This window comes from Prenolepis imparis, unplaced genomic scaffold (assembly GCF_030444845.1).
Source record: "Prenolepis imparis isolate NDT839.2.m4 unplaced genomic scaffold, iyPreImpa1.0 SCAF_40, whole genome shotgun sequence".
Taxonomy (NCBI): domain Eukaryota; kingdom Metazoa; phylum Arthropoda; class Insecta; order Hymenoptera; family Formicidae; genus Prenolepis; species Prenolepis imparis.
This window is the reverse complement of record NW_028141198.1, coordinates 182,054-195,388: the sequence shown is the minus strand read 5'-3', so window position 1 is coordinate 195,388 and position 13,335 is coordinate 182,054. Positions and strand designations below refer to the sequence as shown.

General features: G+C 33.5%; 1 protein-coding gene across 1 annotated transcript; it reads right to left on the bottom strand.

Annotated features, from left to right (window-relative positions):
• Window positions 1-1,952: 1,952 nt before the first annotated feature.
• On the bottom strand, window positions 1,953-8,581 carry LOC145947068 (uncharacterized). Its single transcript, XM_083056841.1, has 9 exons — window positions 8,465-8,581; window positions 7,931-8,067; window positions 5,255-5,468; window positions 5,001-5,180; window positions 4,781-4,909; window positions 4,055-4,258; window positions 3,323-3,558; window positions 2,696-2,855; window positions 1,953-2,324 (listed from the first exon to the last, which is right to left on the bottom strand). The coding sequence occupies exons 3-9, from the start codon at window positions 5,454-5,456 to the stop codon at window positions 2,182-2,184; spliced, it is 1,254 nt and encodes a 417-aa protein (XP_082912967.1). The 5' UTR covers window positions 5,457-5,468; window positions 7,931-8,067; window positions 8,465-8,581; the 3' UTR covers window positions 1,953-2,181.
• Between the last annotated feature and the right edge of the window lie 4,754 nt (window positions 8,582-13,335).

Sequence of the window (13,335 nt, the reverse complement as noted above, 5' to 3'; positions counted from 1 at the left end):
CGAACTACTTCCACATTTGTGGACCGATTTTCTCGAAATTGGTACCAAAGTGTTGCAAATTTTTCGGGGATTGCTACTAATGTGGTTTTTTTTAGTTTCTACCCACCCACGCACACCCACCCACGCATTCACGCATTTATTGACCGATTTTCACGAAATTGGTACCAAAATTTCGCAAATTTTTCGTAGATGACGACGATGTGTTTTTTTTAGTTTTATACCCCCACCCACGCACCCACCCACGCACGTATATTCACATATTCATTGACAGATTTTCACGAAATTGGTACCATAATTTTGCAAATTTTTCGAGGATCGTTAATTTGTGGTTTTTTAAAGGTTTTTTTAAGTTTACACCCACCCACGCACACCCACCCACGCATTCACGCATTTATTGACCGATTTTCACGGAATTGGTACCAAAATTTCGCAAATTTTTCGGGGATGGCTACTATGTTGTTTTTTTTAACTTTTGCCCACCCACTCACCCACCCACGCATCCATCCACGTATTCACATATTCATTGACAGATTTTTATATAATCTATATATAAAGTACCTTTGTGGTTTTTTTAAGTTTTATATCCCTACTCATCCACCCACGCAGCAATTCATCAATTCATATATTTGTTGACAGATTTTCTCGAAATTGGTGTATTCACATGTTCATTGACAGATTTTTATATAATCTATATATATATAAGTACCTTTGTGGTTCTTTTAAGTTTTACATCCCCACTCATTCACCCACGCAGCAATCCATCAATTCATATATTTGTTGACCGATTTTATCAAAATTGATATTAAATTTTTTAAAAATTTTTGGGGCTGACTACTGTTTTTTTTAAATTTTTATACTACGATCAACCCACTCACACATCTACCCACGCATTCAAAAATATATTTACTGATTTTATAGAAATTGTTAAGAAAATTTTCCAAATTTTTCGAGGATGGCTATTATGTGGTTTTTTTAAGTTTTGCTCAAATGCACCCATCCATCAACTCATATATTTGTTGACCGATTTTATAGAAATTGGTACCAAAATTTTTAAATTTTTTCGGGAATGGCGAAAATGATGGTTTTTTAAAGTTTAAAACCCCAAATCACGCACCCACCCACGCGCGCGCGCATTTATGGACTGATTTTCACCAAATTGGTATCAAAATGTTTAAAATTATTATGTTTGCGATGATCGATGAAAAATTTTGATTTTTATAAAATTTTAATTTATTAGAGCGCATGGCATCTAGCACGAAAGATCGCATCCAGAAAATTGATGACAATAAGTAATGTCTAAAACGGAATTAATCTATAGGCTTGTTAAAATGGCCATTGAAGCTTAATTTAAATGATATAGAGCGAATGTTAAAGGTAAGTGCATTCATTTATATAAAATATATCAAAATGATATATATAGTCTTCCTATATAGTAAGTGTAAAGTTAGCATATTGATAAAGAACTGTGTGATAAAGAGACATTATTGTACATTTTTTTTTCTTTTCCTCCAAGTAATTAACGTTGATTGAAAAAAAGAGGAGTTACGTGTAATCTTCTCTCAACATATACACATACTCGTATACTCTTTTTCTTAAATCGAACATTGATTACTTGGTGGAAAAAAAGAAGAATATATAAATATACCTTTTTTATCGTACAGTTTCTCTATCAATTATACTTAACTTATTGACACTGGAGCTGGAACGCTCAGGTTAGATTAGATAGATCTCTTATTAAAATATATTTCTAAATATGTACTTTTAATTACTTATACATTTTAATTTCTATTATATTTAAATGTTATTTGACGTTATTTTCAATATTTTGTAAGTAAATTTTTTTTTTAAGATTGCCTCAGACTGGCGCGATATAAGTTATTGGAAACTTTATATATTAGCGCATCTCATCATTGGCAATACAAGAAAAGCTGAAAATAAAGCTACACGTAAAGCAGTAAAATATAGTATGTAAGTATGTCAAAAGTAATTATATATGTTATATGAGGAACTAATTATACGTAGATAGTTGAACGCGACTTACCAGTAAAACCTTACATATATAATAATAATAATAATGGTTAATATATACCTCTTCCATATTGTCCATACCTTTTGATATTATCCATACCTTTTAATATCTTTCCATTCTGATACCTTATTTCCTCATTGTTATTCACCAAATTAATCCACAGAACCATTGTCTTCACCTTGTGCTTTTCGTTTCTCCTCATTTTGATGTCTCGCTTTTGAATGTCGGAACCACTCCATAATCCTCCGCTGAATTTTGCCATGGTCGGTATCTCGGACATTCTGAAGTACGCAGCCTAAAAACATTTTTTACGTTTATTTTTTTTTTTTATCTAAATACAGTGCGTCGTATTTCATTGAATAATAACTTCTTATATAATGTAAAAATTAGAAATAATATTTAGTTAAATTTTTATAAGATTGAAAAAAAACGATAACTTGTTATATCTCGAGAATTGGCATTAAATTTATTAGAAGTTTTGTAAATTTGAAACAGTTAATAATCACAAATATATATATTTTCATAGGAGTACATATTAAATAATGTATATATATTAAAATGACTACTTTCTTAATCTATTCTAATCTTTGTCAATATGTATATTTAAAAACATTTCTTAATGATTACTAAAGTTTTTGCGTATAAATACTTCTATGTAGTACTTACTAAAAATCACTTTCATTATTTCCAATTTACGTAGTGGTTCCTTTCCGCATCGACCCTCCCAATTATAATTCTCTGCCAATTTATTTGAAAATATTTTATATAATGCCCTCTTTACAGCATCAGTGACGTTGGTTCCTCCGATAGATTTGATGTATGCGCGCTGTAAATTGGTAAAGTATTTAATGTTATAATTTTTTATATTGAATATAAAAGTAATATATATTTTTCGCGAATCATCATCTTTGAAATTATATTTCTGTTATTAAAAACCTTAGCAATTTTTAATTTTTTAAACGAAAAAAAAGAAAAATTTTTTACTTTATTATTTTAAGTGAAATTATTCACATGCATAAAATGAAACAGTATAAAAAAAGTATTTGTGGTTTTCATTGCGAAATGTTTGCTTAAAATTGATTATACATATTGATATACTCATATACTTCATATACTTGATAATAATTGCGAAATACACACACACACACACACACACACACACACCACATCAATTATCAAAATATTATTTTACATGACAATAAGTTGGGTATTTTACATGACTATCTTTTTTCTTTGCTAAAATCCTTATATTATATTTAATACTAAAATGTAAAATTATATGTGTTAACTTACTATCGCAGCATTATGTTGAGAATCACGATGTTTCAAGATCTCCTCCATCTCCATTAATTGTTCTTTAGTTTCCAACGGAAATTTGGTCTCAACGTCTTCAAAAGAAATCTCCGTGTTCTTGTTCGCTTCTGTTTCCGTATTTGTCTTTTTAACTAAAATATCTAATAAGGAAAGTGCTTGCCTCATGTCATATTTTATGATCGCTATTTCTCTCGTTAATCTTTTCAAATAATCCACTGTAAATATAAATAGCATTATTTAATAAACAAATAAAATACATGCGTCGTATATGAATAACTTTATCATAACTTTAACATAAAAGTTTAAACATTATTACACGTTGCTTTGTAAAAAAAAAAAAAATGGAAATGTTTTCATTTCGGTATAAAATTTTGCTTTTTATCCAAAATAAGATAAAAAATTCTTGAACATTTTAAAATAATAATTTTTTTATTAACAAGTACTATATGTATATATTATAAAAGTGTTAATAATGATAAGTTCGAAATTAAAAAATTTTTTAAATTTGAAGAGTAAATGAAAGATTTATTATTTCTATTATTTATAAATATAGATAATATTTTTACGTATAAGTAAAGATTTCAGAAATAGTGAGTTGCAGTCGTAAAATTTTCATGTTATTATATGTTTAAAATAGACTTATATAATTTTTTTTAACACAAATTATTTTTATTACACAAAATGTATTATATCTAATGAACATTTACTTACCAATTGCATCTTGTGAAGATTGATGACTTAAATTATCATCTATTTTCTCTCTTTGTTGTGTCTCTTTACAGCTTCGACTAATTTCTTCTATTTTATCCACGTGCCGATTTGATATATTCTCTTCATTTTCCTCTTCTCTTACGTATACAACACTGTTGCGCGTTTTTTCACTTCTTGCGTTCGAAATATTATGATTATCCACATCTACGTACAAAGAAAATATATTTTATTTAGTAATTGAAATGAAAATTATTAGAATAAAAAAATGGAGAATTTGACAAATTATGTTCAAAGACATGATAAAGATTTTTAAAAATAAATTCTATGTATGTTTTTGGTCATAAAAGTTTTATGGAAAAAAAAAAAAAATTACTAATTAATATATATAGAAAATATTGCGCGCACACATGCATTACTAACTGTGCGCGTATGTGTGTGCAAAATGTATAATAAAAGATAAACGATAGATCAGTTTACATATATTTTGCGAAATATTGTTGGTAGATATTTTAATTTATTAATATTTTTATATTATTAATGTTATATTTATATATTTTTATTTTTTAATATTGTGTCGATATTAGATAATTGATATTAATATTAATATCTAAAAGTTATGTACAATTTTTTAAATTTACGTTTACAATAAATAAATATGAAATATGGACCAACATATATAATTATGCAATAATTATATTATTACAAAGAGATATAACGAATATATACCTTGCGAAAATGATTGAGAGTTCGAATTTGAGGCTTTTTGTTTTGTTTTCTTTGATTCGCTGTTTCTTTTCGCAGATTTCCCAGAATATGTAAGGGATGAACTTTCATTTGTATCGTGCAATCGCTGACCTTTTAATACAAAATAAAACAATGAATGTAAAAAATGTAAAATTCGTCTATGTATCATAAATAGATATAATAGATTTGTTTGTGTACTTACGTTTTGGAGGAGAGGGAGGAGATGGTAAATTTATGTCTGTGTCTGATTCATCTTCACTTTCAGACGAGGATAAAACTCTTTTCGCTGTAATTCTTCTATTAGCAATCGCTTCCTTGTCGGTATCCAAGTCTGACGTATAGGTTGCCTTTTTTGCTTTTTCATCGGCCTTTTGAAAGGACGCTGTAAATATTTTAAATATTAGCAAATATTATTACGAAAAAGAAAAAGAAAATTAAAAACGATTTTATACTTACGATACTCGCCAAAAATTCGTTGAATTTTAACAGAAGACCAATCAGAAGTTGGCGTTTCCTGTTTTTCAATCGCCTTCCGAATTCTTGAATCTGTCTTATAATGTAAAGGATATTTGCACAAATCCTCACTCTGTTGCCACATTTTCGGTATTACTTGGATATCGTCAGAGAATTCCGCGACAATAAATCCTTGATTCGACATTTTTCTGAAATTCTGAAATTTATTTTTAGTGCAGTGTTATAAATACCCCCCCCCAACACACACACACACACACACACACACACACACACACACACACACACACACACACACACACACGCAAGCACGTATACGCACACGCACACGCACAAGATATCTGTTCAAATATTTGCACAAGAAATCTATTTTGATATCTTTTATTATGTATGTACATATAAAATATTTTCTTAGAAAAGTTTACGAAGCGTAATTATATATATAACAAATTATAAATGTGCGGTGCTTATTAGCGGTATTATTGCAAAAATTCTTTCATTATCCTTTTCTGCGTATGGTAATTTTATAAATTTGTGATTAATTTTATGCAAAGGCCAAACTTGAAGATCAGATAATTTATTGATTTTAAATATACCCAAATGGACAGAATTGCATGGATAATGATAAAGTTCCTCAACAACTTTAAATTTACGACCTATTGCAACGTAATTGCCTTCACGCGATGTAGCGATATTTTCTAAACAGACGATATCATTTTCTATGAGACAACAATTATCAGCAGAAGATTTAATTGAAATAATAAAATGAGGAAATTCAATCTTTGAAAATTGTGGACTAAAGCAACCCGATATCAATGGTCCTTTTTCGTGTGGAGCTTTTACATTAATTTTTGAAACATTTATATTGTCAGAATTTATTTTACAAAAACTCATCTCGGCATAACGATTGCTAATTTGCTGTAATGGTTTATCCGATTTTCTTAAAATTGATTTCAATTCTTTCATGAAATTTTCAAATGGAAAAGCACTAAAAGTATCTAATGGTCCAAATTGTCTTACGCATTCAGTTATATGTAAAAGACCGTGAATATTATGGGATGCAAATTCAGGTCCGTAGATTTTAATAAAGCATTCAATAAAATGTTTCATTAATTTATCCGCATATTCAATAAATTCGACTGTATTTTTCTGACATAAAATGCGAACAGCAACGTGCAAAGTGAGGAAATTGGAGAAGATATCAGAATTCAATTCTTTTTTTAATATAACAGGACCGGTATATAACAGAAATTGTCTCAATTCGGTTGCTTTCCACTGTGCAATATCTTCTATTTCTCGTGGCCTTCTTGCAAATTCTTTAGGAATAAAATGTCTAATGTTAAGAAGAGATTTGGAAACATTTTTTATTTTACACGAGGTTAAATATCTAGTTTTAAGTGGCCCACTTATCCATAATTTTATTAACTTTTTAACAACGCCAATACATATCATATGCATGTAATCTAATGGTATATGAGATACAATGCCAAAATTTGAAATATTTAATAAAATAGAATGACCAAGATGGTGTTCTTCTTGAATTTGATTAGAAAAGCTATCGTCTGTTCTCATTTGATAATCAAAATTAGGAAAACAAACTCTATTAGCGATAAAATCGCCTTCAATTGTACATTTTGAGCAACTGAAATAACCCGTATGTCCCTTAGTAAGGGTAATGAAAGATTTTGCAGGGGCATCACATATGATATAGTGTATTAATACTGAAAATGTTGTCTCGTTATAAGTTACCCCTTTATTAATTAAATTATTGATGTCATTTACAAACGGTTGTAGGAATTCATTCGCATCCGCTGGTTTAGTTTTACCGAAATAACAACCGATAAGAATTACTTTCTCGTGCGGCATAATTCGACCTAAAATGGGCCACAATTGATTTGAGTTTGATCGTGATATGGGTAGACCATCGATACCAATTTGAATCTGAATAGGAGATGAAACCGGCGTATTCTTGCTTCTAGATAAGAATCAGAGAATGCCATATTCAATACCAAAATGACAATATTGTCCGGGAAACATTTCAGTAATAACGGAAGATTGTGGTGTACGTAATAATGTTTTAGCACATTTTGGAAAATTGGAAAAAATTGGATGTACTGTTTTCAAACCGGACAATAAGTGCGACAAAGCTACATGAGAAATACGATGCGTGATAGCCCATTGTACTAAAAATGTCTTAAAATCATCATTTTCTTTCTCTGAATTATTAATATCCTCTCTTATATTGTCCTTTATTATTATATTATCTTCTGGATGTAAAGATACATTATTTTTTAAAAAATCAGATGCGGAAATATTCGTTAAATCGGAACATGGTAAATTTATTGCTTCATCTTGTTTCTCAATTTCGAAAATAACACGATTAAAATTGACACTCTTGTCATGATGATCATTATCCGAGACAGAATTATTTAAAATTACGCACGAATTGGTTCTAGGTTCATTAAATAGGGCAAATAATTCGTCACTCTCTTCTCGAATTAATTTCCGGCGATATCTTGTTGAAATATCTTGTTGAAATAATTTACGCTTTGGCATGGTCGATTGACAGTTATTTTAACGTAACTAATATATCTATGTAAAAATCTATGCAAATATATACTATATTTAAAATAAAAACTATGGAATAAAGATTAAAACTACTTATACTTGCATTTCTCGATACTTCTCTCGTTCAATAATATCTAAAATTGTCCAATAACGCTCTCATCAATTAGAAACTCTTCGTGGCTGATCACAGGAACAAAAGCTTCAGTAGGCAGGAACAGAATTCTCGATTGCTAGAAAAAAATTGCAATAAAATATATAAATCATAAAATATATACAATAATTAATAAAAGTAAAAAGCATACCGACATGTGCTAACATATCTGGAAAAATTCGTACATGGCGCATATATATCTCGAAACCTTTGGTTCTACATTCTTTATAAAAAATTAAATATTAGAAATTATTCATATATATTCTCTCGTCTAGACGCCCTAAGGACGTTTGTATATGTTCTTCATAAAGAGCGTTGCATAGGATTAATTTACGGCGGTACCTTTTTGAAATACGCGACAGAAATTTATACCTCGGCATGGTTGATTTAATGTATTCCAATATTTCTATATTCTACGTAATTATGTACTGCACTCAAATAAAACCTATTGAATAAAAATTAAAAATTCTACTCACTTCCTTTCTCGAAAATCTTCGTTGTCCAATAGCTCGCAATAACGCTCGCCGCTGAATTGCTCTCGTTACTTTATTATCACTTATTACACACAGTACATCTAACTCGCTCAACAGGCGGGAAAAGACTGGCTTTGAGAGTCTTCATCCTTTATCTCGAAAAGACAAGTAACGCGATATGACAAAAGTAAAGCACCTCCCGCGGCCCCAGCTCCTATTAAGGTACGTACATATATCTTCGCGTAACCCCGTGCTAAAATCGGTTCAATTAATAAATTAGAATATATTATAATTTAATAATTTTATTAAATTATTATACAAGCAAAGTTTATAAGTAGTAATACTATGTAGGACTGGTAGAGTTCTAACCCATGGGGCTCCGAGGGGGGTGCGGGGCGCGGGGGGTTCTCCGTGGCGAGGGGTATGACGTCACGCGGGGCGGGGGTATCTCGGGGGCGCGGGGGCTGACGTCACGCGGGTGGAGGGGGATGTTTCGACAAAGGAGGGGGGGGGTCTAAGCATGTTCGGCAACTGATTATCTTTGTGATTTATGGCTACCCGAAGCCATAAAACTGTTTTTCATTTTATGGACATTTTATCATTAGGAAAGGAATGAAGATTTTAGGGCCAACGCTGCGACGAACATGTCAAACGTTATTTATAGGGGTGCAAATGTAAAAGCGTTGACGTTCGGCAGCTTTGTACCCTCGCGGAAAATCGGTCGTAAACGAGAGCGAAACATTTTCCTAAATATCTTTTAAGGAAGAATTGCGATAATTTTGAGAGGGATGGGGTTGAAGCTTATGGAGAGAGAGTCTGTCTCCACATCAAAAAGTCTCGAACAGTCGCCGAGCGAAGTGAGTGTAAAAAATAGTGAAAAAAATGACTGGAGGTTTTCTGCGCCGTACGCTCCCCGAAATAGTAAGTTGTACAATTTATTTAAAACTATTGTACAGAATATTGCAATATGTTTAGATATATATTAAATATTCATATTTTTCAGATGATCTATAACATTGTGCAAAATTTACGGTCGCAACACGTGGTGGAGCAAGGTTTAACTGAACGAGAGTGGGTGAGAATGCTGAGATGGGAACATCGACAAATGTTTGCAGAAATGTGGTGCGAAACTGCAGAGGCGCGGGAAATGGATGCCAATAACAGTTGGCTATGGGAGAACATGTATGCTCTTCGGGAACTGTTTGGCCTAGAGCCATATCCACCAGAACCTGTGGTGGAAAATTGAAACTAGTAAGTATTTCTTTTTAATTATAAATTATTAAAATAATTAATAAAAATTTTCTGTTATGCAGGAGTCCCCGCCCAGCCGTCGCCTCCGCTTCTCACAGCATCTAGCATTCAGCTGCCTCACCGCCTCGCATCCACAATCGTCGGCTTTACCATAGCCACTTCCATCACCGACAATTTTTATATATTATGATATTCATTTATATTTTCATCTTTATATTTTCATCTTTATATTCTTATCTTTATATTCATTTATATATATTTTTTAAAATTTTATATCCATTTTATATTCACATTTATATATTCACATTTATATACATTTATATCCATTTATATTCTTTTAAACACACACACACACACACACACACACAAATGTATAATACACATTTATTCATAATTAAAAATAATTAATATTAAATTAATATATTCATTTTAAAAATTCCTCTTCTTTTCCTTCACTGCGTCATCTCTCGCATGCGCCTCTCGCTATCTCTGTCTCTCGCGTTCACCTCGCGCTCTCTCTTTCTCTCCTAAGCGCTATCTCTAGCAGTCCCTAACCTCGCGTCATCTCTCTCTCTCTCTCTCTCTCTCTCTCTCTCTCTCTCTCTCTCTCTCTCTCTCTCTCTCTCCTCGCCGCAACATCTCTCTCCTTCACGTTCGCCTCACACCCTCTCTTTCTCTCGCGTTCACCTCGCGCTCTCTCTTTCTCTCCTAAGCGCTACCTCTCTCGCAGTCCCTAGCCTCTCGGTCCCTAGCCTCGCGATCCCTAGCCTCTCAGTCCCTAGTCTCGCGATCCCTAGCCTCTCAGTCTCTAGCGTCACGTTCCCCCTTCCCCGCATGACGTCATCCCCCACAAAGACCGTGCAACGAGCTACGTATGAGAGCTGGGACTGGTTACGGGTGGGAGAAAGATGGAGAATGGAAATGCATGCAAAGAAATTACATCATAATTTAGACTTAAAAACTCTTTATTCTTCTTTTAAATATTTTTTTTCTTACATATTATGGACTAAAAACTAAAGCTGCCAGCTCGCAATCGATGAGCTGATGCTTGTTGAAGGCGTCGCTAGCGCGTATTACATTTGATACTTCTTTAGGATTCGTTACATTGGACGCGATATTTGAAAATTGCGTAAACTTGATATCTGTATTGGTAATTTTAACCAATCGGTCAAAAGTTACATCAATGCAAGGATCGAGATCGAACATACGGTGTAACGTCGATTCGATCATCATCATGCATACATTTGAAGATTCAAGACTTATTAACTTGGCGTCGTTAATCGTACGAACTCGCACTGTTAACGGTCCAACGCTTATAAAACTGTAGGCATCTTTAAAATCGTTTCGAAGCAGATTCTGAATATTGTGACGTTGCTCGTAGAGTCCTTTCCACGCTTCGAGAGATAGTATCAGTTCCTTTCCTCGATGATCTCCTATGGCGATTTCCACGTAACTCGGTGGATCCACTTTGATACCAATTTCGAGGAATTTAAATTCCGTAGCTGTCAATGCGTATCGTCTGCCTAGTATACGAACCGCACGACGCTCCAATGAAATGCTGTAAAAATGAAATTAGTTTGAAAATAATACAATTTGTAAAAAAAAAAAAAAAAAATATAAAGATAGAAAGAAGTTAAACTTACTCGTCACATTTATTCTCAAACGATGGAGTGTCATCACGACTCGGGACGTAATTATTCACAGGTCTGCCGGAGCCACTGCTTCTTTTAGCGTAGTACATATTTCCAGATTTTAAAAGTGAACCACCAGTATGAACGGTACACTGATCGTATAAAATTAAGAATATACGTGACGCTTATTTTTAAAAGTAGTGGGGTAAATGTGGTGGGAGATTCTAGAATACTATTGGCGCTATGAAATTTAGGAGAAGGGGAAACGGCACTCGGATAAAAAGAATTCTTAGAAACGATTTGTGAGGAAAGGATTGGGGAAGGGGAATAAGAGATAAAACACATTAATGTTTAAATATTTTATTTTTCCAAATCTTGCAATTCTTTCTGGCGTTGCGACCACCAGTTAAATATTTTGTAATGCGCAATTCTTAACATGTTTTCCACATCGCATAGTGTTTTTAACATCTAGATTATTTAGAGACTCGATATCGTAATCAGCATCCAAGGTCTCAATAATGAAACCGTTTCCCGCATCATCCAATATATCGGCTAACCATTCTCGCTTCTCAAGTCCTTTTACATATACGAGAATGGATTCTTCTTCTTCTTCATGTGGTCCACCAACGATAGCTGTTGTAATCAAACGCTGAGCCATGCTGTATGGAACGTTTCCATCTTCCCATTGCAATCCATGATGATTTCGAGTCAACCATGAGGCTTGGTGTCTCTCCGATTTTATGAGTACACTCCATGGTACAGGACATGCGAAAAAATAATGTGACAAAATAAATCCTCTTCTCAGGATTGCCGCTTCCTTTACAATGAATTGTTTATTGAGGATAAACCCCTGTAGATCCATAAACGTTGGTACGGACATGACGAGATCTCTCTCTCTCTTCGATGTATCAGTTAAAAAAGAAGAATGACAACCATCTCATAACACTTTGATTTATATTCTGCTATGCTTCCCCCTCTCTCTAAATTGTTGATGCGTTTAAGTGATTTTGCGCACAACATTGGTCAACGGGTTGTACTGGATCACGCGATCGTGTATGATGAGACAGTACGCAGTGGTATTCATCGGCACATTCTCCTTACACTCGAATTCCAATCTCACATCCACGGTTGCGCTCTTGACCGATTCGTTTTGTCGAGAACAATCGATGATCACGAACGGACCGTTACGTAGAAACATTGAGACGGTGAGACTCGGCTCGAGATACTCGTATCCATAATAGTTCTTGCAGAAACGCGCATACGTATCGTACAGAATCGACCATCTGTTTTTATCGAAATCCAGATTCATATCGTCGTACGGATAACATTCCGAGTTCAGATAGAGTTTCACATTGGTCATCTTGCAATCGTCGAATCGACTCATATCTTCAGACATGATGTTTTTCCGACCTGTCTGCAGAGCGAAGATAACATATCGTGGCTTCTCCAGCTGAGTCGCTGTCTTAATGGCCCATGAATGCTTGGTTGTACGCTGCAATAGCGGATACTCATACAGATCCCACGAGCGAAAACCCATGCTGAGGTAATGTCCGCTTTCCAGAGCGCGCAGCATCGACAGCTTCTTAATCTCGCTCAATAACACATGTGGCATTCGCCATTGTATCTTGAATATGTTGATCACAGGCTCCAGCGTCGAATCTCCAACCAGACAATTGTTGTCGTTGCGCGATCGTATTAAGATTAACTCATGACGAGCGTTCATCACCACTCGTCTGTAATCCTCGCAAAATCCCAATAACATGTAGAGCGGTACGCAAAAATTGAAGTTTCCATTTGCAGTAGTCGGATCAGTCCAGCCGGCGTTTCTCATAATCACGCTTCTATCAGATGATATCGTTACATAGTTTTTGAGCAAACTTGTTATTCCCACGTTTCTGTTGCGATCAATCTCCACGCCATCGAGTTCGTATCGAATCTCATCGAACATGAATGCGACACAATTATTTCCCAGTATCACAGCAGATCCTTCGG

What these genes read in the sequence shown, in the direction of transcription:
- LOC145947068 (XM_083056841.1), bottom strand. Translation starts at nt 5,456, where the DNA reads ATGTCGAATCAAGGATTTATTGTCGCGGAATTCTCTGACGATATCCAA. An exon ending in ATCTTCACAAGATGCAATTG is followed by an intron (nt 3,559 to 4,054) that starts GTAAGTAAATGT and finishes TTATATTTACAG; the next exon opens with TGGATTATTTGAAAAGATTA. An exon ending in AATAATGAAAGTGATTTTTA is followed by an intron (nt 2,325 to 2,695) that starts GTAAGTACTACA and finishes AAATGTTTTTAG; the next exon opens with GCTGCGTACTTCAGAATGTC.